Genomic DNA, 27,716 nt, shown 5'->3' on the forward strand with positions numbered 1-27,716 from the left:
TTGGACAATACTATGTTTATGATCAATCTGTATATACCATTTCTCACTGTTTTGATGTTTGATATTCTCCTCTCTCTCTATCTTTGCTCTTTTCCCCTCTCTTCTTTTCTTTTTTTCTTCTTCTTTCTCTATTTCTTTTCTGTGCTATGTATGCTTTTTTGGTTTCTGCTGTTATATGTGACTAAAAAATCTATAAATAAAAAAATTACAGTAAAGCTCCATTGCGATTGACCTCTCCATTCCTAGCAGCAGGCCTCCCTGGCAAGTTTGTGTTAAGCTAGCATTTCCTCTTTCTACATGATTGCTGAAGGAGCGAAATTACACATTGCGTGCAACTTTCTTATACGCTTACTGATGTTTTTCTACTGCTCAATGGTTATATTTCAAATCAGATTAAATCAAATATTTTGACTAAACTGACTTGCTGTTGTTTCTTTTTTAGGTTATTGCATAAAGGAATGAACGTAGAAGACAAGCTACATAGCATATTTCTTAAATGTGGTGGCATAGACGAAATGCAGTCCTCGAGGGCTTTGATTGTGATGGGAGGAGTATCTGACCATCCGTCAGTGCCCAAGGAGAGGCAAGAGGGTATTCACGGAAGCAGGCCACTGTCTCAACAAGACATCCTTGCTCCAAATCAGCTGTTGCATGACCCTGATCTTCGGCATCCCCAGGATATGCTATCGCAGGATGAACTCATGGTTCAAGAAGAGACTGTAAAAAACGATGATGAAGAAATTGAAACGCAAGAGCAGCACCCTCAATCCCTGCCATTTCCACTGAATCTTCCTGTAAGTGGTTTAGTTGTGAATAGTTTACAGTTGCATTTAACCTCTTAGTTTCATTACAAAAAAAAGTTACAGGCATTTAGACATTTGAGTGGGGAATCCAGACTCAGCATGCTATCAATAGTTAACAAATGCCTATAAATGTTGAAAGAGCAGAGCACATTTTTTTTTGTAATATCAACACTTGAGGTCAAATTACGATGTCGGGCAGACTTTTTTTTTTTTTGTCCTCATTTGCCTCTAAAAAAGCTCCATTCCATTTGCACCTGTGAATAGAGAATCGGGCCCCTTAGTGCTGGAAACAAGGACACAGAGATAGGAAACGGAGGATACTGGCTTCACCCTTTTGCGCCCTCGTTTATTTGAAGCACCGTCTTCCATCCTATGTTCCATTGTTGTCGCTCCCCTTCTCTCCCCCATGCGCCGAGACGCGAAATGGGTTGCAAGGGGGGGACCAAATGGCTAGACGAGGCAAGGAAGGCGTAATCATCAGACTTCGTTATTCATTTATTGCTCGCACCACTCTATTAAGAGAGACCAAAAATCATGCTTTTTAAAGGCCTTCATATGCAGGCTAGCAACATATTTAATAGAGATTAGCCAATCAATGAGCTTTGGAGGGGATACGGCTATCCATTGTTTACAAATTTCTCTACGTGCCAACAGGATAGAGTAAAAAAGCAGCCTTGCTTTGTTATCCGTTATACTTGCAGAGAAGTCATTGCATCCGAAAATAACCAACAAGACGCTTACCTTAATGTCCATATCCAGCACAGTAGACAGAACCCTACTCACATCATTCCAGAAAGGCTGAATCTCCGGACACTCCACAAACATATGTACGTCATCCTCTCTTGGGCTACCACACCTAGGACAGACCACATCTCCTCCGCTCCCAAACTTTGACAACCTCTGGGGCGTCCAGTAGGCTCTATGAATGGAAAAAAGGTGGTTTCTTCTTAGGTGTGCTGGTTTTACTATTTTAAACAACATAGCCATTGATACTTGCCACTTATTTTCCAGCGAAGACTCCGGCAAGCATCTTCCCCACAGTTCAGTCGGCAATGTGAAGGCCCCATCTTCCAGTTCCACCATCAGCCAGTATATTATTGCAAGCTTTTTTTTTTTTTTTAAGTACAGTCTCATTCCGAAATCTGTCCTCCAGTTCGTTTGAACTTCCTATCACTGTACCTAGATCTTGAAACTAACTATGTATTTGCATGTATTTAAATCTGGACATTTGTTGTTCCCAGAGACGATTACACGATTTCCAACTTATTAAAAGACCATCCTGTATGATATGGTTCCATCTCGTTAGGCCAGCCTCTCTCAAAGGTCGAGCTAGTGCATCTTTTGTCCAGACAGGTGAGCCAGGTGAGTCCCATATAGGAGCCATTTGAGTAAAGTATGGTATTTTTAAGGCTTTTCTGACCCTATACCAGGTCTCAGCCAGGCCTCTCAAAATCTTTAGTCTGACTTTCTTAAAATATTTAGGGTCTGCATATTTAAACATAAAACCAACACTACCCCCTGGCTCCTGCCTTGCCATTACTCCCAACAGTCCCAATCTCTGAAATTGTGGGTGTTTTCAGCAACATTTTCCTATTTTTAATTTTAAAAAAAGGCCCATGAGTAAAATAGCAGATCTGGTAATGCTATGCCCCCTTTCTCCACCCTCCTGCTCAATTTCTTCCAGGCTATTCTGGGTCCCTTGCTTGACCAAATAAAGCTACCTATTTGACCTTGCAGCTTTTTAAGCGCTTCCTTATCAAACGGGTGGGGAATGGTGTCAAACAAGAAAGTTAATTTTGGGAGGATCATCATTTTTACTAGGTTTACCCGGACTAGTAAGGTAAGCTGGAGGTGTCCCCAGATTTTCAATGGCCCACTGATCTTTCTTTGCCTTCTCCAGATTGACTTTGGTCAATTGGAGATATCTTGTGGAATCATGACTCCCAGATACCTTATTGCCTCCCTATTGGGTACTTCCCCTGCTTCCAAATTCCAGGTCATGACCTCCGTCTTATTCCCATTTATTTCATAACCCAAGATTTTTCCAAAATCTGTTGTTAATGCTATAATACGGCTTAAGGTGTTTTGTAGGTTATTTGAAAAAATGACAATATCGTCAGTGTAAAGGCCCAGTTTCTTGCACCAGCCCTCATACTGAAAGGGTACAATCTCCAAATCCTCCCTTATTTTCCTGGCAAGGGGCTCAATGTATAAATTGAATAAGAGTGGCGATAGGGGACAGCCCTGTCTTGTTCCCCTACTGATAATAACCGGATCTGTCAAGGAGCCATTAACTAACACTCTAGCTCTTGGGGTCCTGTATATAGCCTCCAATATTCTACAAAAATTTTGGCCAAGATTTACAGATTCTGTCACAGTCCGCAGAAAGGCCCAGTTTACTCGGTCAAAGGCTTTAGTGGCGTCTAAAGCTATTATCGCAAGTGGAAGCTCATAAGCAGATGCCAGGTCAATCGAACCTATCAAGACCTACCCCGAATAAACCCTTTTTGATCCGAATGGATCAACTCCGCCATTGGTCCATTTGACCTATCGGCCAATATCTTTGCAAAGATCTTGTAGTCACAGTTCAGCAAAGATATTGGCCGATAAGAATCACAATGTTTTGGGCTTTTACCTGGCTTCAAGATTAGGGAGATGTTAGACTCATACCATGAGGCTGGCAAATTAGCCCCCTTCAAAAAGAACTCGTTAAAGAATTCTACAAGAATAGGTTTTAATAAACTAGCCAGTGCTTTGTATACCTCAAGAGGTAGACCGTTGGGGCCAGGGGCTTTTCCTTTCTTACCTTGTCTTAATGCAGGATCTACTTCCCCTTCCCCAATCTCCCGGTTTAATTGCCTACTCTTCTCTGCTGAAAGGGTACTACTTGAGCACTGTCCCAACCAAACTTCAACCTCATCTTGGATGGATTTTAGATCTTCTTGGTATACCCCGCTGTAATGGCTGTGGAAAGCATGCTCAATCTCCCTGTTATCACTAATAAGATTGCCAGTTTTTTTCACATTTAACCTGGTCTATCCTGCTTCTCACCTGCTCCTTGTTGGCCTTCCAGGCCAGCAGCTTGCTGCAGCCTTCACTATATTCGAAATGAGCCAATCTACTGGCATCCCATTTCTTTCTTACCCTGTCTTGTATAATTACTGCCAGCTTGGCTTTAGCTTCTTGTACATTTTAAACCGGCTTTCCCGGGCTTCTTCGTCTATCGTGGGATCAATCGGATCTTTCTCGAGGGCCAGAACCTGTTCCTCAACAGTTGACACTTCTTTGTAGTAACTGCGTCTTTTTTCAGCTGCCAATCCCCTAATCTACCCCTCAAAAAGGCTTTATAGGCTTGCCAAATTATACCATGTGCTGCTGACCCCTGATTAAGATGAAAAAACTGTTCTGTCTCTATAGATGGTGCTGCCATAATTTCTTCTTCTTGCAGAATTGTACGGTCTAGGGTCCATCTGGAATGGGTGATTCTTTCATGTAACTTCAGATGTAGGACCACCGCTGAGTGATGCGACAGATGAACTCTCACATGCTCAACCTTCTGGACACAATCTACCAGATCTCTATCTATAAGGAAGTAGTCAATCCTTGATTGGTGCCTATATTTTTGATTATAAAAGGTAAAGCCTTTTAAATTCCCTGCCTTCTGTCTCCAGAAGTCACAAAGCACCAGCTGAGCCACAATTTGTTTGATAAATGTGGACATTTTTAGGTTGACGCATGCTCTGCTGCATGAAGTTCAATCTAAGGAGTAATCCAAAACAGCATTGATGTTGGGCAGACTTGATTCCACCGGACACCATTTCAGTGTGGGAAATGACCGAACACCCTGTTACAATGCAACCGCACATTGCAGGGCCCCCATTTCCCTGTGGAATCTTGTGCTGCAGCCGGTTTACAATTCCTGCATGGCAGGCACCTCATGCTGCCTACCACACGGTGCAGGGATTTACAGGAGGGGAGGCTGCAGAGACATGGTGGCCCTGCAAGGGGCCACCAAAGTTGCTTTCCTACAGGCTTTTTATGTCAAAGCTGTACATGAAAAGCCTGTTGGAAACCGACTGCATAATCCCGACAGCGGAAACGCCCTCCTTAGGGGATTATGTGTGCCCTCCGACTAGTAAACGTGCTCCTTGAGCCCGTCGGAAGCCAGTCGGTCCGACCGTCCGGTTTAAACTCTGACCACGACATTGTAATTCGGTGGTCAGACTTTAAACCAAGGATATCGGTCAGCCTGCTGTCGGAGGCTTTCTGACCAACATTCAAATGAGCACCTCAGTGGATTTATGATGGTGGCAAGAAAAAAGAATTATTCTATGACAATGGTTCTTAACCTTTTCACTTCTGTAGACTTCAACTTAATCATTAGTGAAATCCGGGAACCCTCACTGAATCATTATTGGAATCCGGGTGCCCCCATTGAACCATTGCCTGAAACCAGTGAACCCGGCTTTAGCAATTTGGATGATTTGAATCTCAAAACAATACACAAAAATACTTAAACAAGCATTCATCAAATAAATACTCAATTAGGCAAAAGATAAAATATTTTATAAAATTCTAAATTCAACTGAGGCTACCCATCATCCATACTACATTCCGTTTGCTTCATTTGCACTGGTCGCACAAATCAATCTGAGAACACCAAATTAATTTTTATCCTCCAGCTGCAAATTACAACATATTTACTTTGCGTTTAAATTTGTTAAATTTTACATTTTGCTTCTGTATTTACATTCACTTTATTAATCTGTTAATATTATTTACATTTCTAAGCAGGTATACCTCTTGAGTAAGCGTCGTGAACCCCCAGGGGACCCCGACCACAGGTTAAGAACCACTGTTGTAAGATATAGGTTCTCTATTATTGAAATAGTCTAAATTCTCGATGATCTTGGTGTGCAACCTTTACGGGGTTACTTCAAAAACATAATGTAGGATGCTGGTACTGCGAAAGGCACAAAGGATTTTTCCAGCACCTTCGATTTCATCAAGTTGGGTGGAATTTTAATTTCAAAAGATCAAGGCTGCTCTGTTTTCCCTGCTGAAAAGTGTCCTCACTGATTAGGGCAAAGATGCCAATCTTTGGCTTTGCCCCGAGTAATTCCTGAGATTTTATTGCTATAAAGGAAAGGTGTTTAATAATGTGATATGTGCAAACCCAGTGTGATGACATACTGTACACTAAAATAAAATGTACAGGTTTTCGTTTTGGATTTATTTTAATTTTGAAGCATAATTTACCATGTTTTTGAGATCTGTTCATCAGATAATTGTAATGTAGATCTGCAAGTTTTTGTTGGTTTATCACCCTAGCTACCGGCTATTGAGTAGTGTACAAGGGCCAACAGTTGTACACCTGTTGAGACTGCATGACTTGCCTATCCATATACATAAAATGCAAACCACCAATTAGCCCATTGAAATGCTAAAAACAGGCACTAACACTAATGCAGCTACTGATATACCTATCTAGTTCAAGGGTTTTCATGTATTTGCCTCCTCTTCTTGAACAGTGAAAAAGCCCAGGGAGATCAGTGGCTGAGTTTCTCCTCACTGCTTCAAGTTATTTGGGTTTATAATTGGTTAATGTAGAAGAAATAGATCAGCACTGCCTTAAAACACAGAAAACAGCCCCTCTATAGTGTAGGCAAGTTCGCTGGAAAAATAGTAACGTTTGGTAGCATTTTCTGTGTATATAGGTGTTTGGAGAGCTTGCCGGTTAATGAATCATCTGCTGTATAACATGCTGACTTGTTAAAAAAAATAGCTTGTAACTCAAAGAGCAATGGTTCTTAAAACCATTCTTTCTTAAAGGAAGGATCTTCTTCCAAATGCCCAATACGGCAAACTCAGGGTAATCCCAAATTGAGGAGAAGTTGTAAAACACAATTGTCATGGGTTAAAAAAAAAATGAGGTACACTGGGTAGCATAAAAAACAATGCTGATAACATAGTGTACCTGCACTTCCATGCAAGTAGAATTTGTAATTCTTGGTAAATATAATTTGGACTAGGACATACTGAATATATAGGTTCCTTTAATTCTTAATATCCCAGTGCTTTTTTTTATAGCCATGGAATCGTTTTTAGGTCTTGCCTACAGACATCTTTTAGCTGTCTGTTCTTGAAAACCTGTTGTCGACAATGCCAATTCTTACTGTGGACTTTGGAACAGCGCATTGTTTACATGTTCATTTAATTTGATTCCATTTTCAAAAGCCTCTCTGCTGCCTTTTGGCTAGGTTTATGCTGTAGAAAAACAATATACATATATTCATGCTTGCTTCTTAGTCAATTACTTCCCTTCCTCTTGTGTTTGTGCCTCCCCAAGAACAAAGGTTTTTTTACCATCCTTTTCACTGTATGATTTGTATCCTTCCTCTGCTTACATTCAGGAAACTATTTATTTTTCCATTTCTTGGGAGTGCATGTGTTTATTGCTCTCTTCCTTGTGTGCTTTTTCAGCCTACAAATTCCCCCCCCCAAAATTCCCCCCCCCCTTTCCAATGGTCTGTTGCTCCCCACCCCACCCAGCTTGTCCGTTGCTTCCCCCCAGTCCTCCCTGGCTTTTATTGTTTGCCTTATTATCTTTTAATCCCCCCCACCACAAGCTCCTCTGTTTCTCTCCAGTTTTGTTGAGTTCTTCACCCACGTGCTCCTCTGATGCTCCCCACCACTCCTGTACCATTTTGTTTTAGAACGTGTTTGAAAGGCTGGGAGTTAGATCACACCTTTTCAAAGCACACTTTTGCGCACATTCATTTCTTTTCTTTTTTTAAGCGCTCCATGATTGGAATCCCTCATCATTTAATGCCAAATAAAAAATGTAAACAAAATGGTGGCGGCATCATGCTATATGCCCACAAGCATGTGCCTTGTTCTTGATGCATACATACACTTATGAGGACGCATGCATGCGTACACATCATCACACTCTTTACATTTTTTTACTGATGTACTGTAACAGCAGAAAGCATTTCTTTTTAGTAATGATAAATATTTTCTACACTGCCTATAGGTCTCCTTTGGCAGCCAAAAGGCGCAACCTATTGGCTTTGCCACAACTTGATGTATTATCTGTGTTAAAATGTCAAACTAGATAGACACTGTCACATATTGTGATTCATAATTTGCCTTTCTTGCTGCATAATTTAGTGAACGCAACTATATAAATTGCTCCTCCCCTGCCATATAATGTCAGTGACTCTGTCTACTGGTTTTAGAATTATACTTGGTGTTATTTTTCCCTCTGTATGCCCTGTCAAGGATACCTCACCTTAGACAAGAGTACAGTCTGGAGGGAGTCCTATGCAGTGTTTAATTTGAGCTGGTGGGGGACATCAGCACTTTTTTGGGGACAAACACTTATTTCCCACTTCAAATATTTGCAGAGTGTAAGAAAGGGAAAACACACAGTTCAGAAAGACAGAGGGAGAGAAAGACAGCAAAGGTTTTACAAAGGGAGTAAGCAGGAACCTGCAAGAGTGAGTAAAAGAGACTGGAAGTGTCTGGTTGTGTATTAAGGGCTACCAGCCTTGGTATTCAGCCCATCAACGTTTGAGACTTCAGCACTGTTCTTATGTCTTTGGGCATGACCAGATATGTGACTCTTAAAGGCTATGTGTACTCTTTGTTGATAGGTGAGGCACCACTTCAAAAGTAATATGTGTACAGTAGGAGGATGAGCTGTTTATTTGTTATGTCAAAAATATCTTGACATTTTTCAGGTCCATTCTGGGAAAAATCAAAAAATCAAAGGAGGGAGTGAACAGGAAAAAAGGTAGAATCGTCCTCCTCTTGGTACTGTTATCCAACATAGGGATTCCCCATGTATTATGTGAATATATATATACACCCGTGTGTGCTGCAATTTTTATTTTTATCTGAAGTGTTTAGTCATACGTGAAAAATGGTGCATAAGGATCCGAGCTCCTTCTCTCAATTTGTGGGAAGGGCAATGTTTCAAAAAATGGTAAAATACCCCTCACACACTGAAACCTGATTCAGTGTCATGCTTCATCATTGGGGTCTTCCCGCCCCCCTACGGGACGGGGCTGTTACGACTTACGTAGACGCAAGAGCACTTTATTCAGTGATTGGTGAATATGTGTAGTGTGTGGGATCGTGAAAAGAAAATGTGAGATGGTTAAAAATTCTCTGGCTAGTTGAACGAAAATACTTTGTCTTCCCTGGCTGAGAATAGTAAAAGTGGGGAGGTGTAGATGGTGTACTATAATGAGTCACCTCCTACATGGTCGCCATGTTTCAGAAGCCATCCCCTTGCCTTTCTTCCTCGGTACCAAAAAACAATCCCTGTTACACCTCAATGGGTGATAGAATAAATGTACATATGCCAGATAGTCACAAACACTGTCCTTTGTTCCCTGTTATGGTAGTAGAAAAATATACCACTTGTATATCTTAAGAACTTTAGAATCTAATCGTTATTGCTCCATGAGCTCACACGAGCGGTGTAGGGCGCCTTCAAATAGACAATACTGGAAGGAGCGCGATCACCAAAGGAAGTACCTCCGACGAGCCATGAGAAGCAAGGCTGGCAGTAACTGTGCCTCTTTTACTGCTAGCCTTGCTTCTCGTAAGCAAGAACTATAAGTGCAAAGTGCATGTTTATGCACTGCTTGCAAGTTCTCAAAACACATAGATAAAAGGCATTGTCATTTACAATGCCAATAGCTCAATCTCTCGCAAATGCGAGACCTATTGCATTGCAAATGCTTGTTGATTTATGTTGACAAGTCTCAGCAATACAGAATGACTGATTACTTACTTATTTGTGACTTTTGGACACTCTGGAAGGGGCAAGAGTGCATCCACTATCACTCTCATCAGGTGGCTCATATCTACTATTCTCCTAGCTCTTCAGGATCTGGACGCGAGTCTGCCTATCCAGGGCAAATTCACCACGATGATCGCTACTTCCTGGGCAGTATTATAGGGAGTATCCGTCCAGGAGCGTTGAAGAGCAGCCACTTGGGCTTCGGAACATACCTTTGTAAGATAGTATCGTCTTAATTCACTTTCAGATTGTCAACTAAAAATGGGCACTACTGTTTTGAATGCAGCTTTATAAGTACTTAGGATGTATGGGTGATGTACTCTATTTTGGGTTTTCCTTGCTGTTTTCTATTAAACATTCTGTGTGTTGCATTATCAAGGCTTTTGGTTCTTTAGTGTCAAAGGACTTTAGCTTGGTATATCTCGCTTGTAAATACTGGGACAAAGGTCGTAGGGGTTATGCCCCAGTTACTTAGCAGTAATCCTCATTACCCTTAGTCCATCTCGTCCTCATCATTACATCCCACCCACCATGCCTCCTTTCAGTCCTTTGACTAAAGGGCGTGGATATTTACAGTAGGAGCCAGGAGTGCTAGCTCCCTTTATGACACCCAGGTAGGGCGGGTGGGGCTGGCTTCGGGGTCCTTCTGCTTTGTTCCTGGTGTGAGGTAGCATCACCTCACTTGTAATGACTGGGACGAGGCAGAGATGGACTAAGGATAATGAAGATTCCCAGTAAGTAAGTGTAGCATTTATGGTAGGGGTGATTCATGTGGTTGTCTGTGTAGAGCAGTTTAATAGGGGACATTATAGCATGGGGCAAAGAAAGAGGGCAGGGACAGTGCAAACCGCAAGCAGTAAGTAGAGGTATCAGTGTGTGAGCAGGAAAGGCATTCATGTAACCATGTGGGTAGTGTCAGGAGACATTGTGTGCAAAGGAGATGCAGATTTGCCACTGAAATTTAAGGAATACATTTAACAAATGGATAAGTCCGCCACACTCATGTACTATCTGCAATTCTTCCCAATTTACGCTCAAAATTGGATCGTGTGGCCAAATGTCTACGCATTACAGCTAAAAAATAAGTGCATGAGAGACATTGCGACCATACGCCATTAAGCACAAGGAGCAAAGATGAGGCACAAGTTACCCAATGTTTCACGTGTCCATGGCATAGTTTTACGCAATACGATTTGGACATGCCCGTAGCACGAAATAAGCCTCTCGTAATGAAGAGAAGCACCCGTCTCCCAATTCACTCAAGTGTTGCATTCCACAACGACACTGTTGCTCCAACTACCCTTCATCTGTGGCTCAGCCTTCCCCACTAATATCTCTGTCCCCTGCTCTCGTCTTCTGATCTAGGGCTCCACCTCAGCGCCTGCCACTCAATGACAGCTGCATATTGGCACCCGAAAACATGAATCCTTACATCCCTAGGCCCCGCCCTCGTGGCTACCCATTGGATATGCATTAAAGGTTGGGTGATTGGTCCCTTTGACTACAGCCATATGTCTCGCACCAGCTCAATGCCGCGCCACTGTAGTCTCCTGGCCACTAGGTAAAGTACTCAGTTGGTTGTTTTGGCTAGTTATTCTCCAGAAGTTCAGTTGGGTTGAGACTTCGGTTGTCCTTGCTGTTATTTACTTTTTCAATACTCGTTGGCAGGACTTGTTGTGTCCTACCTAGCCTTATTACAAGCTGTAAATCGCGAGAGATAAGTCGTTGCGGCAATGTTGTGAAAGCGGTAGCATGCTGCCCTAATCGAAAGGACTGACAAATAGGTGGCTTGGAATCGTATCACGCAAGCATGTTTTGTGGCTACCAGAAAGAGTGATTCATCTCGCGGTGGGCGACAGGCCTGTGTTTTATAAGGGCCGATTGATTCCTGGCACGGGAGATTAGAGCGGTGACAAATGGCGGACAAGGGGTGAGCCGTGGAGGCCACCCTGCAAGGGGAGTGACGGGCGCAGAGGGCAGCCCCCTGGCAGGCCCCTCTCACATCCCGCCGCCTCTGTACCGGAGACAATGGCCGGCTGTGCTGGCCTGGAAGCTCGCCAGCGCCTGTCGCCTCGGCCCGCCGCCCCCTCGACCCCAACCCAACCCGCTTACCTTTCAGGGGGAAACCGAGCATTGCGGATCATAACCTCGGAGCAGCGGAAACGCCGGAGTTATTGTTTCTGCTCCTTTTCTTAGTGACCCGCAATTATTAAACACGCAATTATTAAACACCCCCACCCGAGCAAGTCCGCAAGAAAAATAAAACCAGCAAATAACAAGTGGCACTGAGCGATCGCTTTCGCGATCGCTATTGTATAAAAACACACGCCTGCGAGTGGTGCACGAGCGCCACTGCGAGGCATATGTTTTCACTTATCGTGCCCGTGTCCGGGCACGATAATTGAAAACATATGGGCTTTGGTGCGCGTAACAGACACCAATAGGCCGTGGGCAGAGCAATGCGCCCGCCTTTGGCCTATTGCGTGCTCTGTTGAAACAAAACACGCACTCAAAGCCCAATTACAGACCCCAAAACAGAAAACTCACACATGAGCGTGTGCGATTCCAGGGTCCATTTTTGAACCCCGGACAAAAGGACTCTCGCCTGCGCGAGCACTGCTGCGCAGGGCAACGCAGGTCGCGAGACCTAAAAAGTTGTTATGGTCTCAAAAGTGCACAAATTGCCAAAGTACTCTCTTGAACTGTAGGGTGCTACATATACATAATTTTAGAAAAATCATAAGGTCTTGGCTTACACAGGCTTAAAAAAAACAACTGGTCTGGCATTGGCAACAGTCTCTGGGAAATAAGGTGAAGAAAAGAATGATGAAAATTGCCCAGAGAAGCACAGTAATTACTCACCAACTGGGTATATAATGCCAGAAGTAACAGGCAGATAGAAAGCACCCAGGGGGAGAGAAGGAAGAAAAGGCAGTCTCACGTTCTGTTTTGGGGGGTCTCTTACCCTGTACGTCCAAGGCGAGCTTCTTCCAGATAGGAGCACATTTCTGGCAGTGTCCGCACCAGGACGCGTAGAACTCGGCGAAGCAGGCGCTGCTGGAGTTGAGCAGGTGAGATCGGGCAGAGTCGGAGTCCAAGATGACCAGCGGGTCTTCCCGGGAGTACATGCCGTACATGCCAGCCCAGCCGGGGGCCCACAGGGCCCAGAGGAGCCACAGCACACGCATCTTGGGCATCATTCTACCGGGACCAGTGCTGCCCTAATACTAGCGGGATCCGACCATCCCTTGCATTGGATCTCTTATCTCCTGTACCTCACTTTTTACGTTTTTTATTCTTGTTATTGTTAGCTGCATTCATATGCTTTTTCCCTCCAAACAATAAGTATATCCGCAACTTTATTTACAGCTATCTCAACGATCACTGCTTTTGAAATGGCTACCCCCAATTGTACTTCCACTACATCAACCCCCTGCCAAGTAGCCATAACTAATTTCTCTCCCTCCAAAGCTAAAACTGCGTACAGATCGCTCAATCTTTGCTTCTCTTTCTTCCCTCCATTCAGCATAGATTGCAGTCTCCCCACGTATCCCTGCCTTCAGTGAGTACCAAACTACCCCTAATGGGTGTCCCCTAAATTTTCTTTCAAAAAGGTTGGTATCCACTTATTCATATGCACACTATACTCTTCATTAACTAAGAGAGCACTTTCAAATCACCACTTGGCTCTCTTTCTGTCTAATCCTCCAATCTTTATCTCCAGCACTTAAGGGTTAGGGTCAGACAGAACCTGTGGATAACTTTCAATATCACATTTGTGCATTAAAACTCAGGAAAAAGTCCAACTGGGCATGAGATTTATGAGGAGCTGAATAATAAGTAAACCCATGCTCAGTGGGTCTCCTGACCTGCCACTAAATCGGGGCGGTAAACTCCGCTCCACCAACGTAGTTCAGAGTTTTTGTCACTCTGCACTCCGCTTAAAGGGCGGAGTTTGACTAAAACTCTGCCTACGCAGCATAGCAGAGTTTACCGGTACCCACCACCATTGTCTGCAAAGAGTAGTCATAAAAAATAATAAAATTGACGGGTTTTGCTGAACTTCTAAATATATTATCTACAGGAATCCAAAATCAGATTGTTAATTGTTGTTTTTCCCGGGTTCAATCGCCTGTCAAGAAATACAACGTTTCACTGTATGCTATGGCCGCATGTAAAGAGGTCTGTGAATCTTAAAAGGAGAGTTGCAATCCAATCCTTTAGATGATAGAAAAACTTGTGACTGAATAAACTGACCTAGTTCCCTGAACACGGGACAATTTTGCAAGCCAATGCACCTGGCTGTGTAGGGCAGGGGCTCCAGCTGTGGCAGAAGATGGCAGCGCGAAGGGAACACTGATCCAGACAAGTATCACAATGGCGATACTTGTCTAGATTGAGGCGTGACACACATCGTAGTCACTTCCTCCTAGAGTGATCCGACCGTGAGTGGGAAGAGTTAACCACCCAGTGGTGCCAACTGGCTAAGCTTGCTGACTGACGCAGCAGCAGACGAGACAAAGCGCCAATAGGAAAGCCCTTCATTAGTGAAATAACGTCCCGTCTCCACCCCCCAGGCACTGTTCCACTAACATGGGGCCCAGAGCTGAGGTACGAATGCACTGAAGGAGGCTTTACAGGCGGTCTGCTGAGTAAGTCTTCAACCCTTGGTTAAAAAAATGTGGCGATTGGAACCATGGTGTAATATTCTCTATTCCTTTTCAATAATCAACAGTGTTCCTCCTCTAAAGATTGAGTTACCTGCTTGAAAGACATGCGTTGGGTAAGATTTCGAGCATTTTTTGGGGTGGGCGTCGCAGAGTGGGGGAAACTTTGCCCGATTGTGGAGCTCTGCGGAATTCCACTGAGTTTTGCGGAATTCCGCATACTACAACTCCGCGAGCTCCGCCCACCCTTACCTGCCACACATCCATGAGGCCGTGATCTTGACAATCCCCCCTCAAAGACTGAAACACTTTAGGTTTCCTCCCAGTATAATAATGGCCCTCCCAAGACCAATTCCCAGGCAGGTTAATTTTCAGACCCCCTCACAGAATAATCGGTAAAGGCCACAGTACCAGCTACTTCGAGAGCCAGTCGAATAACCCAGGTTTGTCTGAGATATGTCCATAAATAGAGCATATAGTAAACCTTTTCATAGCGGATTAGAATTCCGCAATAACCGACCTACCATGATTGTCTGCCTGTACTTGTTTAAATTGATTACATTAGTGGCGAGCTAAAATTGCAACTCTTGTAACGTACCCCCAATAACCTTAAACCCTAGGGAATAAAGCAGCTATCGTTGTGACACTTTAGTGTTAGTCTCTTGAAGGAATGTTATATCAGCATGCAAAATTTGAAGCACCAATGCAACTCGGTCTTTTTCTACCATCATTCAAACCGCAAATATTAATCATTGCGATTCTTAGCTTACCCATAACTAACTTTGAACTAACCCAACAGGGTACACTCTTCCTTCATGAAACTCACAGACACATGACAGGGAGGCCCTACAAATGACCACCTTGTCCCCCTTAGATCAAATCTCATCTGCTTTTGTCCACCTATATGTGAAGCAACTCTTTTCCCTCCCCTCCCCACACCCCACAAACATATGAACAGCCAGGCCCCATGCCTGATTGATGACACCAAAGAGACACCCCCGCCGCCTGCTCCCCTCCACCCCCAATCCCCAAATGCAAACATCTTTATACACGAGAACACAAACATTAATACAACTTTTGCCCAATACACCGATCTCTAAACCCCGCCACCTCCTTCGATCATAATAACCTTGTTATTCAGCCAACCCCAAGGAGAGAATGAGAAAAAGGGTATTACTACAACCTTGCGTACCCTATAACTCTATTAACCAGAGGTAGTGGCGGGCCCACCCACAAGCTCTTTTAAATATTCCTGGGCTTGTATCTCCGAAGTAAAACTATGAGTATGCCCATTAAATAAAATTGTTAACCCGCAGCATTTTGCAAATATACTTCAGCATCCATTTTCTGAAAGGGGGTGAAGAGCGGCCGCAGACTCCACCGCCGCTCCACAATGGCATGTGCAAAATGCGGCCTAGCAAAAAAAGGTGACCCTCTCATACTCTCTTTTTGCATTGGGACAGGCCAAATCAAAGATTGCTTCTCTTAGCAAAAAGTTCCCAAAATATACGAGAATAGCACGGGGCCTGTCTTGTACGTTTCTGCATCATTAGTGGAAATTGAGCACGTTGCACCTCCACCTCCCAATTCCAATTACTCAGTTCTGGAAATGCTCCTTTCAAGAGAGTCACCATAAAAGCATTTGTATCCTTCCCCCTACACCATTTCCTGAATCCCCAAGAATCTTAAATTGTGCCTGCGTCTATTTTCTTGATTTTCTATCTTCCATAACACATCCAGCATCATTGCTTCTTGTGATGACTTCCGAGTTGTTAATGCATTCATCTTTGTCTCCAGGCTCTGTCCGTCCCGACACCATTGTGATCCTTTCTGCGATGTCTGAGCAGATTTTGTTTACCTTTATTTCTGCTCTTTGCAGTTTTTTTGTAGCCAGACAAGTATGCCGGCTTTCACTCCAGGATTCTTCCTGCAGTTGCTCAATGGAATGAAAAATTACTGCTAGCGTTGTCTCTACTGTGTCAGACTGCTGGGTAGCAGAGTAACCCATCTCAGTTTCTCCATGAAGATTCCATCACTGCTCCCATTCAGGCCCTCGCTAGAGTTCTTCTTTTTTACCGACAATCTGCGTTGGGTTAAAGTCAGCTGCCTCGTCCGGCACACTACTAATACAATTGTCAGAGGCCAGATCATCTAAAAATGAAGTTGAAGTGCAGCAGAGGTTGGATATATCTGAATCGTCAGTCAATGACCAAACATTCTCTCCTAACTCAGGGGTCTAACAACCTTTTGGCCCGGACTATAGCCATCGGAGAACTCAGATCATTTGAAACCCAGTTACTTCTATTACTCTTTTAGTTCCTTATTCCCTATGGGGGAAGGGGTCGCTTCCTCTCCTGATTCCACTGCAGAGGCCACATCTTGTGTTTTGTTAAAGGTACAGACTGTGCCCCTCCTGCGAGAAGATAGTCTTCTGGAGCGTTAATATTCTCACTCAGAACTGCCTCCATTCCTTCCCCAATCTCTACATCTGGGAACAGCACCTGCTTTTTACCTCTGATATGGACTGTTTCTCTCCGTCCTCCCATTATTGCAGGCTCCATACTAGCCGAGCTCACCACCCCGGCCTCAGTCTTTGACCATCTTGTACTTGTAGTGGAAAACAAATTTGCGATCAGAGGCTGGGAAGTCCCTGGATCACCGTGTAGTGAGCCCCTGACTGGCCATTGTAAAGGTTTCTTTGGAGCTTGCCTCCTGAAATCCGCTTTAGCCTTAATGACTGTCTTGTCTCCTTTTTTCCCCCCACCCTTCTGCTCCTTACCAGGTTTGCAACGCGTGGACATCGGAGTAGGGGCGGTAGTCAGGTTCACAGTCACAGACTGTTTAAACCCCTGGCCCCTCATCTTACATGACAGGCGTATCACCAGTGTCTGCAAGAAAAGCCTAGCAAGCCGGGCAAAGCTCTGCACCACTTTGATTACCACAGTGAGCACAAAATCGTTCAGCACACTCCGGCTACCTTGTCTTTGAGTGCGTTTCCTCCGATAATTTTGGCAGAGGCGCACATTGCCTCACATAGCCTTTCGCCATCATCCTACATCCAGGGCTGGCTCCACTGCACATACTCCAACGAAGCCCCAATCAGAACATGCTAGAGAGGTGAAAGGGGAGTGCCAGGAGACTGGATGTGTCACTCTGGCACCTTCTTGCTCCTCTGATATGCTGCTTTCTATACAAATCAAGCCTTATACTGCAGCAGAAATTACCTATTTCTGGTTCAAGAAGTTGACTGTGCATTTGTTTCACTTGGCATCCTTAAAGACTTATGTTGTGTTATAAGAGCGGTAGCCTACTGCGGGGGAAAAATATATCTCTGATATTTTGTCACAACCAGTGGTTATCACTGTTCTTAGATTTTGTTGCTACTTCGTGTGCCCATATCCCACGAGAGAGTGGGTCATCTTCTGGAAAGAGACTCTCTCCCAAATCATCATTGTGGCATGCTTCATCATGGAGTCCTGGTCCAGAATGTAAATACATCCGGATGGGCTCATCCTTTGCTCAGGGAGCTCTTGACGTGCTTTTTCACCCAGGGAATGTAGAAAGGTTAAAAGTAACTCTAGGAATGCCCCATCTCTAGTTTATTTTAAATTTTAATGTCCAACTACAATGTTAAACCATAATGGGACTCTTTGAGTCTCTTAGTGCTCCTGCGTCTTTAGGTCTACAAGTTGTGGCCGATTCTTTCTACCCGTATGGGTCATACAGCATTCTTCCGGATTAATCCGATACCTATGGTTGTTAAAAAAATCTATTTGTGGTTATTTCTTATCCATTGATTCCTTTTTTCATGCATGCAAACATAGAAAACACACTAAAATTCCCACCTCAGTCTCTGCGATATAGAAAACAAATGCAACATGATATTAAATGCATATGAATTTCCATGTAGTTGCTTCACTGTGATCACTCATTGCAAAAGCAAATTCAGTGTGCATTGTCAGACACTCTTGACAATACCTATTATCATTATTGCAATCTTGCTCAAAGTCATCCTAAAAAAGGCAGACCAGATGGATCTTTTGTTCTCCAATGTACAAATACATTGTGCATTGTAAAGAACTCAGACATGCTTATATTATTGGTTAATGAAATGCACTCAGTGTTGCAAATGTTGTGTGCATCATTGTCACTTATATCTCATTAGTTTGGCCCAACCTACTATTATGTGGCCATTCTCTGTCCCAATAGTGGTCTATGGGGGATGGTCCTTGTAGTTACACACTGTAAATTTAGCAAACATTGCGATGTTATGATACTGTCTTCAGCAGTTAAGCAAGTGGAATGGTAATGTGTTTTAAGTTTAAAGAATGTTTTTTACATTCGAGTTTAAGTATAATTTAAAATATATCAAAAGATTCATATGTTCTATATTTGGAGGGTGGAGCAGTTAGCCCTGTACATTCTGTTGAGTATTGCATGATGGAACATCTCCAGTTTACCATTAACGTTTAGGATCTTCACACATTCTATACTCAAAAAATAGTGAACCTGGACTTCAGCAGCACATCACAAATGGAGCTGGGAAACTGGGCAGCTATGCAAGAAGTACCACTCACATCTGAAAGCAAGTTGAAAATGAACTTGGAAGCTGCTGAGATACAAAGCACCTCCTCCCACTTTTTGGAGAAAAAAAAACCAGCATTGCAGCTCCGATTGGCTAAGCATGGGTTACACATGACCTGCTTCAAGCCTTTGCCTCTGGTCAAAGGTGCTCCACCTACTCTACATTGCTCCATTTACATTCTGGGAATTGTGTCCGTGTTTTACCAGTCAAAATGACTACGTTCCAAAAGCAAGCAGACCATAAACCAATCAAGCACAATGAAACAGGCCGTGGAAACACACCGCACGTCACAATCCCTAGTGAGTTAATAATATTATCCACCACTCTCTTGGGACCTAAAGCTGCATTCCACCCTGAAAGCCAAGCCACTAGATATTATACGCATGAGTGGGGAACACATGCTGTTCCTCCGGTCCGCTAAAAACGGTCTGATTGTCTAGTAGGCATTCCCTCCCTCCACCCACTCCCCCCACCCTCCCACTATGGACTCCAAAAGGGCCTGAACTGCCTGAAAGAAATGGCATGTCTGTTCCTGGGGAGGTGGGGGTGAGAAACCAAAAATAAACATATTTCCCTTGGGGGATGATGCAACTGTTAGCCAGGGGGCCACTCTCCCCACAAACAAAAATATCTCTATTGTTCTAGTGGGGTTACGTGGGTGTAGATCAGTCTAAAAAAACAATGATCTGCCTCCAGATGACAGATACCAAAAACAAATGTATGCCCCTTAGGGAGTTCAAACTTAACTAAAGGGCTACTTCCCCCACAAACAAAAATAGAGTGGTGGTCCAATGGGACATTCCTGCTGAGGAATCATGGTCCCACCTATGATTCCATAGCAGGAATGCTCAAAAGAGACACCGGGGAATGAGAAGCTTCTACTTTTCCCCCAGTGTGTCTCTTCTCTTGTGATCTCATGAGCCTGCGGATTTTACCAGATTTAAATCCTACTTGGTGATTCGAATTTGTGAAGTAGGTGCTCTGTACTCTCACTGACATCAGGACCTTGCCAAGGGATGGGGTGGCAGCAGAAGCCCTTTTATGTCATGCACATGAGGGGGTGAGGCATTGAGAGTGGATCACCAGTGCTTTCCCTGAGGTTGAGTGCTAGGATATGCTGGACTCGTGGTTAGCACTTAAAAAGCGGTGCTAAGGACGTATCAAGCACATGCTTAGCACACAAGAGGTTAACGAGTTTGACTTGGTTGTTGAAAGAGTAAAAAAAATATGGATTATTCCATCAGATGTTTTCTTAGAGAAAAACTGTAACTAGCATGTGAAAGAAGGAATATGGGTTCATTCGATTGCCAATATGAAAGGAGATCTACACTTGCTATATAAATGCTTCTAATTCTATATAGATAGAAAATGCCATACTGCGATCTATTCGATAAGACCTTGTAAAATGAAAAATAAGAAGTAAGTTCAAAGATCCCTGCTTTGATGGTGCAGAAAAAATGCAGATGAATTTGTCCAGAAATGTACATTAAATGTGGAAATTAAACCTCATGAACTCATGCAAATTTGTGAGAACGTACAGACATAATGTCTGAATCAATAAATTAAAACTGCTAAAAGGGCTTGGCACTTGAATGGGTAAGTTTCACATGCCTTCTGTGTGCCCAACTGGGCAACCAGGCTTCCTCTATGAATGGTATGGAGAATCTATTAAAAAAAAGTATGCTAGAGTTCGGCTACAGTTGTGGAATTGCCTCCTTTACAGTTGAAATGTTCTACCAACTTTGAAAATTGCAGAATATCCAGTGCAATTTACTTTTTAAAGGCAGGCTCCTGCTGCCGAAGAAAATGTGTGATTGTCTCTTTCACCTACATTAAGGATTTGAAGAAAAAGCATATTTGAAAATGTCTGTTTAATGCAACAATGAGTTTCTCTGTTGAAGTGTCTGCGTCATGATGAGATGAAAGATTCAAAGTGAAAAATACCAAAATTAAATGTAGCAGTTTTCGTGTCTGATAATAATTTAAGTTAAGTAATATTAGGTGGATTGTGAAAATGTGAAACCCTACACAAAATATCAGAGGAAGCAGGAGCAACAAGGTTGTCATAAAGTATTAATAAAGATCAAAATAAAGCATGTCAGTTATTAGCTAGTTCTGTTTTCATTCTGGTGTGACTTGTGCCAATCTAAATGCTGATAACCATTTCTTTTCCATTTGCATCAATTGAGGTTTAGCATGCCAGATCATAGGGCTGCAACTGGAGTAATACATTGGATCTTTCACCTTACTGACGGTATTTTAGTAATTATGAAATTACACAAATATAATGGTTTGAAATTTTTTTAAATTGTCATTTGTCGTCCTAGATACGCGTTAAACAAGAGATTAAGTTCTCGGATGATGCTGAACAACAGGAAGCCGAGAGAAATCAAATGCTGCTTGAACCAGTTGATTTGCAGAAAAAGAAGAAACGGAAACAACGTTCACCTGCTAAGGTAAATCTGTCAGGGATACAAGAAATATTTTTGAAATAGAATCTTGTCTTTACTTAAGAAAACGTTGGCTTCTGTGTGCTTTCTTGTCTTTTGATAGACTATACTATATTTAGTTATGTTTTAATAGAAGTTTTCATCGATTTTCTTATGTTTCCCGGAGTTACACACATGGTAGTTATTAAGTGCCGATTTTATGCTATTGAAAATCATTTGAAGTTTACCATGAATGACTATTTGTAAGACCCTACATACTAGTCACAAGATGTTTGTGTTTCTTATGAATAGCTCAAGTAAAAACAAATTCCTCACAGACCATTTTTCACAATAAACGATTCGAGGCCACACCTGCTCCTCTACTAAATCCAGTTGCAGAGATTGTTGAAGGAAAAGCCAGATATATTTGTTGAAAGCAGCCACTGGAAAACGGGCCTGTATGTTGAATGTACTATATTCCTATGGCAGAACATGCATTTTGGTCTTCTTCCTTCCCCCTGTCTGTTTATGCCTTGAATCCAAACCATCATGCATGGATTCAAGGATCAACAATTGAAAAAGGGTCTGATGTCTACTCTTAAATTCCCCCATGTTAGCCTTTTGAGAGGGCTATTGATCACCTTGATCTAAAGTGGAATTTCACATGAACAGCATTCTTTACACATCAAAATTGTAACGTTATCCTGATTTTAACCTTATCTGGCGAAACCTAATCAGTACCCCAATAGTGGCTAAACCAATATCTCCAAACCAAGCTACGGTGACTGCAAATCTTTAGTGATTCCCATATTCTGTCCTCTGTTTTCTTAGCTTCCTTTGTAATGAGCAAAAGTCCATTCCCCTTTTCTTTTCCGGCCTGGTCTACTCCAAGAAAGCCCCTAATACCACCAGGCTTAAACTAATCCAGCGCAAATAAACATTTACAAATACTTTACTTTAACAAGGTTATAGAAGATTGCTAACAATTGTCGTTCCCGAGATTACCTAGTAGGACTGATGTTTTCCTTGAGCTGTGTATTAGTGCCTAATTACTAGTCAATAGTTGCACACACATTGTTTAGTATAACACGTGGTACTGTACCAAGAACCCCTAAGGTATGCATATTGGGAATATGTCCCTTAAAAAAGGGTGACAAAAGAAACTGGACGTCTTCATGGACACGGGCCTGATATCAGCTGTTTTGAAACTGATGGAGGCGAGAACAACTCGGCGAGCTGCGCTGCAGTTCTTCTCAGTCTGTTGTCCTTGTCTGATGATAATGTTAATCCGTGTTCACACACTGCATATCTTTGCTTTACCAGTATAACAGACACTCCAAAATTATATATTTTCTGATCTAGTTACTTCAAGTGGGTCGATCTGTATCATAATTACAATTCAATAAGTATTTTTTATTGTTTTTTTAATGTGTGCACTGCACGCAAGTGGGTATCGGAGAGCTTTGCAAGCTCAGTTTTTTCATAGTTAATAGATGGGAACAATTAATTTGTTCATGAAGCAGCAGCAGTTAGTTTGCTGGGCATGTGAAGTACTTGACTTGTGTCTGAGTATGGGTTTGCATATATTTGAGAAATGGTAAGTATCCAGAGTACCAGAAGTAAGGGGAAAGTTTCTAAAGAATATTTATGCAAGGCTTGTTTGTTGTGAAAAACATCGGTCTTGGGGTAAAAGAGTATTTTGCTTCTGCTGCTTCTTGTTTTGCAGAAAATGTGGAGTAGCTCAGTTAGTCTAGTATTGAACTTTCATAGATTCACATGTTTGAATCATTCCCGTAATAGAGATGGGAGTAATACTAGTTGAATGATAACTATAACGCAAGAAGGCTTTAGCCCTTTTACATTTTAGTCTATTATCGTCACTTTAAAAAGAGATCAAACTTATCTCCCAGCCAATCAGGCTCCAACACCCTTTAGAACACTCCTGAGATAAGCTCCAGTATCTCCTATTTTCTACTGCACTTCATGCTAGGGAGTCTCCTCTAATCTGCTCAGCTTTCTTTTCAGATACTAGGCCTCAATCTTTATTTCATGATTACTGCGAAGGTTTTCATCTTTATTTTTCTCACATAAAACACCATGTCTGACAAAGAGAAGAAAAGTCTCTCCAGACCCTGTAATTCTTGTGTCAAGTAAAGATTACATTCTGAAGACCCTCACCAAGATTGTATTTACCGTTTGAATCTAGATCACCCCGCAAAATACTGTAAGGTATGTTGTACCTTTTCTTCGAAAACTTTAAAGGACAGCGAGAGCAGGCTGCTGATATGGCTCCAGAAACTTAAAACAAGAAATGAGCTCATCTCAGATTCGGACAGTGAGGACCCCTATTCTTCTTTTGGGGGGGTCCCACAAAAGAGAGAGATCTCCATCTTCTCGATCCTTCTCGCAACATCCTAAGAAAGCCTTAAAGACCACCCATGGGTCTTATAAAGGCCGTAGACCCACCAAAACACATCGGAGATCCAAGTCTCTTTCTAAAGTCAAAAAAGAAGCTCATAGCCCCTCTAAAAGGGCTAAAAAAGCATCTTCAGAGCTGCCTACACCACCTCCTAAAGTCTCTTGTGAGTTTAAGAAGCCCTCCTCGGCTTCTCACTCCGGCAGATCGTTGATGGCCAAGGTAACTAAACCGGTCTCTTCACTGTCTACATCATCCTCCATCTCAACCATGGCATTGTCGTCAACAACCTCCGCCAGTAGACCATCACCTCGTCATCGACTGCGCCAACGAGGTCTCCTCCGTCGACACTCATCTTGGGGCTGAAGATGGCTCCACCGACGAAGGCTCTGCTGATGATAGCTCCTCTGCTCACGCCTCCACTGAAGGCGGCTCCACCAACTGCTAAATCTTTGATGCCGTTGACAAGCTTGTTGACGACCTAGTCAACTTAGGAAAAAAGACCGGAAAATAGAAATTCACCACTGGCAACCCCATAGCACACCTCTTCTAGCGAAGTGACACCCCTTATACCTACTCACCTTTTGGAACAGGAAAAATATTCTGGTGATGATGGTCCCTTTGGCGTGCCAAGCAGTCCCTCCCAGTTACATGTCAAGTGCCAGGAGGGGGAAGATTAATAATATGATCTGGACTATGGTTGACAGTATTATGCCACTCAGGAACAACCATTTCACGAGGACATAGTTTGTATGCCCAGTTCATTGATTTCGGACTTGCAATCCATGCTATCTGATTGCAGGAAAAGGTTTCAACCTCCTACTTCAACAGCTATCAATCCATCTGCACCTGCCAGGTCACCTCCACCACAACAATCTACACCTTTACAAAGACTTACATCTTTGCCTCTTCCAGGATCCAGTACACCAGTTACTACCCTGCCTCACGGCGCAGATACCTTGGATGATGACCAAGAGCAAGAGGATGGTGAACTTGAACAGCCCAATTCAGAATGGGATGACTATATAATCCCAACCCCATCATCTCCTTCTCTTTTGGTGGCAAAGTCAACTTCAGAAAATATTGGAGGCGTCCACAATTTACTTGAGAGAGCAGCCAAAAGATTTTGGTTTTCCATACCATCCAAACAAAAATAATGTTTTTTATATGACTATAAGGAACATTTTCAAAAAGAGTATAAACTCTATGCCTATGGTGGACTACGTCTGGGAAGAAGGTCTGAAAGTGATGAGAAACCCGGCTACAGGCACGGCAGATCTTCTGCATCTTGATAAAAAAAATATAAGGTCCTGGAGGATGCACCAGCCTGTTTAACTGGACATCCGAAGCCGGATTCAGTAATCATATATTAAGAGAAGACCAGCTTTCAAGCACACCCTTATTGCAAAATGTATATAACAGTCCATCTGAGTGTGCACATCATGTGAAACAATGTCTCTGAAAGATTCACAATATCCAATCGAAGTCACTGGACAGGATACAGTAATCCATTGAGTTATTCAAATTACTCCTCTTTATTGATTGAAGATAATATCCAAGAGATGTGATACAGTCGTCCAATATTGAACCACATTTTTTGGAGCTGTATTCAATATTGGACGACTGTATCACATCTCTTGGATATTATCTTCAATCAATAAAGAGGAGTAATTTGAATAACTCAATGGATGACTATTAAAATGTTAAAAGGTCATGATTTCTTCCCATTCCTCGCATAATGTAAGGCATCAATGGCTCCTATTGTATGGTATAAACATGTTTTATAATGAAATTCTGAATTTTCTTGTCCCGTGAAAATAGAGCCCTGAATTTACGCTGATTATGCGCTCGCACTGAAATAGACTACCGTCTTTTAATCGGCCATCTTGGTCCTCTTCTGTATGTCGATTTGATATAACACACGCCTGCATTTGCGTTGGTTACGCGTTCTCACTAGAATCGGCAGAAGAGGACCAAGCTGGCCGATTTAAAGACGGTAGTTGATTTCAGTGAGAGCGCATAATCAGCGTAAATACAGGGCTCTATTTTCACGGGACAAGAAAATTCAGAATTTCATTATAAAACCTGTTTATACCATACAATAGGAGCCATTGATGCCTTACATTATGCGAGGAATGGGAAGAAATCATGACCTTCTAACATTTTAATAGTCCTATTCCAAGTTGCAATCTAGCAGTTTCATTGGCGCTATTATTGAACAACACTCTAAAATAAGTAAGAGAGAATCACTGATCATCATTTAATTGATCTATGCTATTGATCAAAGATTAGAGCTTAAACAGACATTCTGATGGATACATCTGCCAGTGGATTCCTCACCTTGTGAATATCCCCTGCGCCAGCAACATTCGGAAACTTTTGTAGCAGTCCACGCCGATGAGGTCGAAGACGACATCACAGAGACACGGCTCTGCTCGCGACTCCGCTGACGTCACCGGCTCCATAAGAAGACCTCGTCGGCGTGATGACGTCAGTTCCCTTTTTTCCGCGCCGTCGACGCCAACGGATTTCGGGAATTGCTGTTGGTAGCTTCACTGTTACTTTGTGTTTTTCTGGTTTTCTCTGTTTCTCTTTCGAGAAATATGTCGACAAGGAAGTCGGGCTTCAAGCCCTGTCTGGAATGTGGCAGGCACATGTCAATTACAGACCCACATGAAGACTGTGTTTGGTGTCTCTCGTCCGACCATGATGTGGATGGTTGTTCTTGTTGCCGGAAGATGAGTTCTAAGGCTCTTAAAGAAAGGGAGATGAAGCTTTTCATCGCCAGGATGAAGAAAGAAAAGAGAGGAAGGAGAAAGTCCAGGTCGAGGTCGGCGTCCAAATCGACTTTGGGACATGCTTCGAGAGGCAAGAAGCATAAGAAGAAGAGGAGACATTCTTCACGGCATCACTCCGATAAGAGTTCGGCGTCGAAGTCGCCGGCTCGGCGTCGGAGGGAATCCGTGTCTCCTTCTCCAGTCCCAGCCTCACCTCTGGTTCCTTCTTCTCCGGTGGCTTCGCTGGCTCCGGCTTCATCTCCGGTGATATCCCCGACGCCGGCTTCATTTCCTGCTCCGGATTCATCTCCGGCCCCGGTTGAGGATCTTCCAGTCCCGGGTGAGCCTGCGATGCCGCTTATTCCACCGTCGGCGCCGGTAGGCCCGAGTCCGGTGATGCCTGACCAGTACCCTGCCTTCCCTGGACCGGGTCAGGACCCCTCGCATTATCTGAATGTGATGTATGGGGTATTTTCGAGGGCCATGTATACCACTGGTGCACCTGCGGGTCCGATTGGTCCAATGGCTTTTAACTTGGGAGTGCCGCAAGTCTATCCTCAAGCTCCATTCATGCCGTTCTTTCAAGCGACGCCGTCTTGGCATCTGCCGGCGCCGAGGACGTCGACTCCGCTTCCCTCTTCACCGGCGCTGGCTAGACCTCGTTCGACGCCGGCTGCTCCTGTGGATCCAGGTCCGACTCCGCTGCCGGCGCCGTCGGATTCGAACACGGCGCCGCCGACGCCGCTGGTGCGGATTCGATCCAGAAGGAAGGCACAGAGAGTGGTGGATGAAAGGAGGTATCTTTTGGAGGAAGCTGAACCTGAAGAGGGAGAGTTGGTTGAATCAGATGAGGTGTATGAGGAGCTAAAGGACGCAAGTCGTTTGGATTTGTCTCCGTAGTGGGAGATCACTCCTCCATCAGATGAGCCCTCGAAGGATGCAGCGCTGTATTATGCGGTTATTAGGAAGGCTGCAGAGCTGCTTGATCTCCAGTTGCCAACTACGGAGTTTAAGTCAAATATATTAACTGAGGTATTGCATTCTCCTACGGCAGTGTCGGAGCCATTGCTTCCCTTCAATAAGGCTATTGTTGACCCTGTTTTAGAGGTCTGGCGTAAGCCTTTTTCTTCTCCTGCGGTTTCCAAGACTGTTGCTAGGAGATACAGAGCAGCCCCAGGGGACCCCGAGTTTTTAACATCACACCCTTCGCCTGAGAGCCTGGTG

General features: G+C 43.4%; 1 protein-coding gene across 1 annotated transcript in view; it reads left to right on the forward strand.

The window, feature by feature from the left end:
- ZNF148 (zinc finger protein 148) overlaps positions 1-27,716 on the forward strand; it is a 223,089-nt gene that overhangs the window by 46,863 nt on the left and 148,510 nt on the right. Inside the window, exons 2-3 of the mRNA XM_085647508.1 lie at positions 443-794; positions 21,198-21,326. Coding sequence (XP_085503634.1) covers positions 459-794; positions 21,198-21,326 — 465 coding nt within the window. The 5' untranslated portion in view covers positions 443-458. The remainder of the gene's footprint in view (positions 1-442; positions 795-21,197; positions 21,327-27,716) is intronic.

This window comes from Triturus cristatus, chromosome 3_2, assembly GCF_964204655.1.
Source record: "Triturus cristatus chromosome 3_2, aTriCri1.1, whole genome shotgun sequence".
Classification (NCBI taxonomy): domain Eukaryota; kingdom Metazoa; phylum Chordata; class Amphibia; order Caudata; family Salamandridae; genus Triturus; species Triturus cristatus.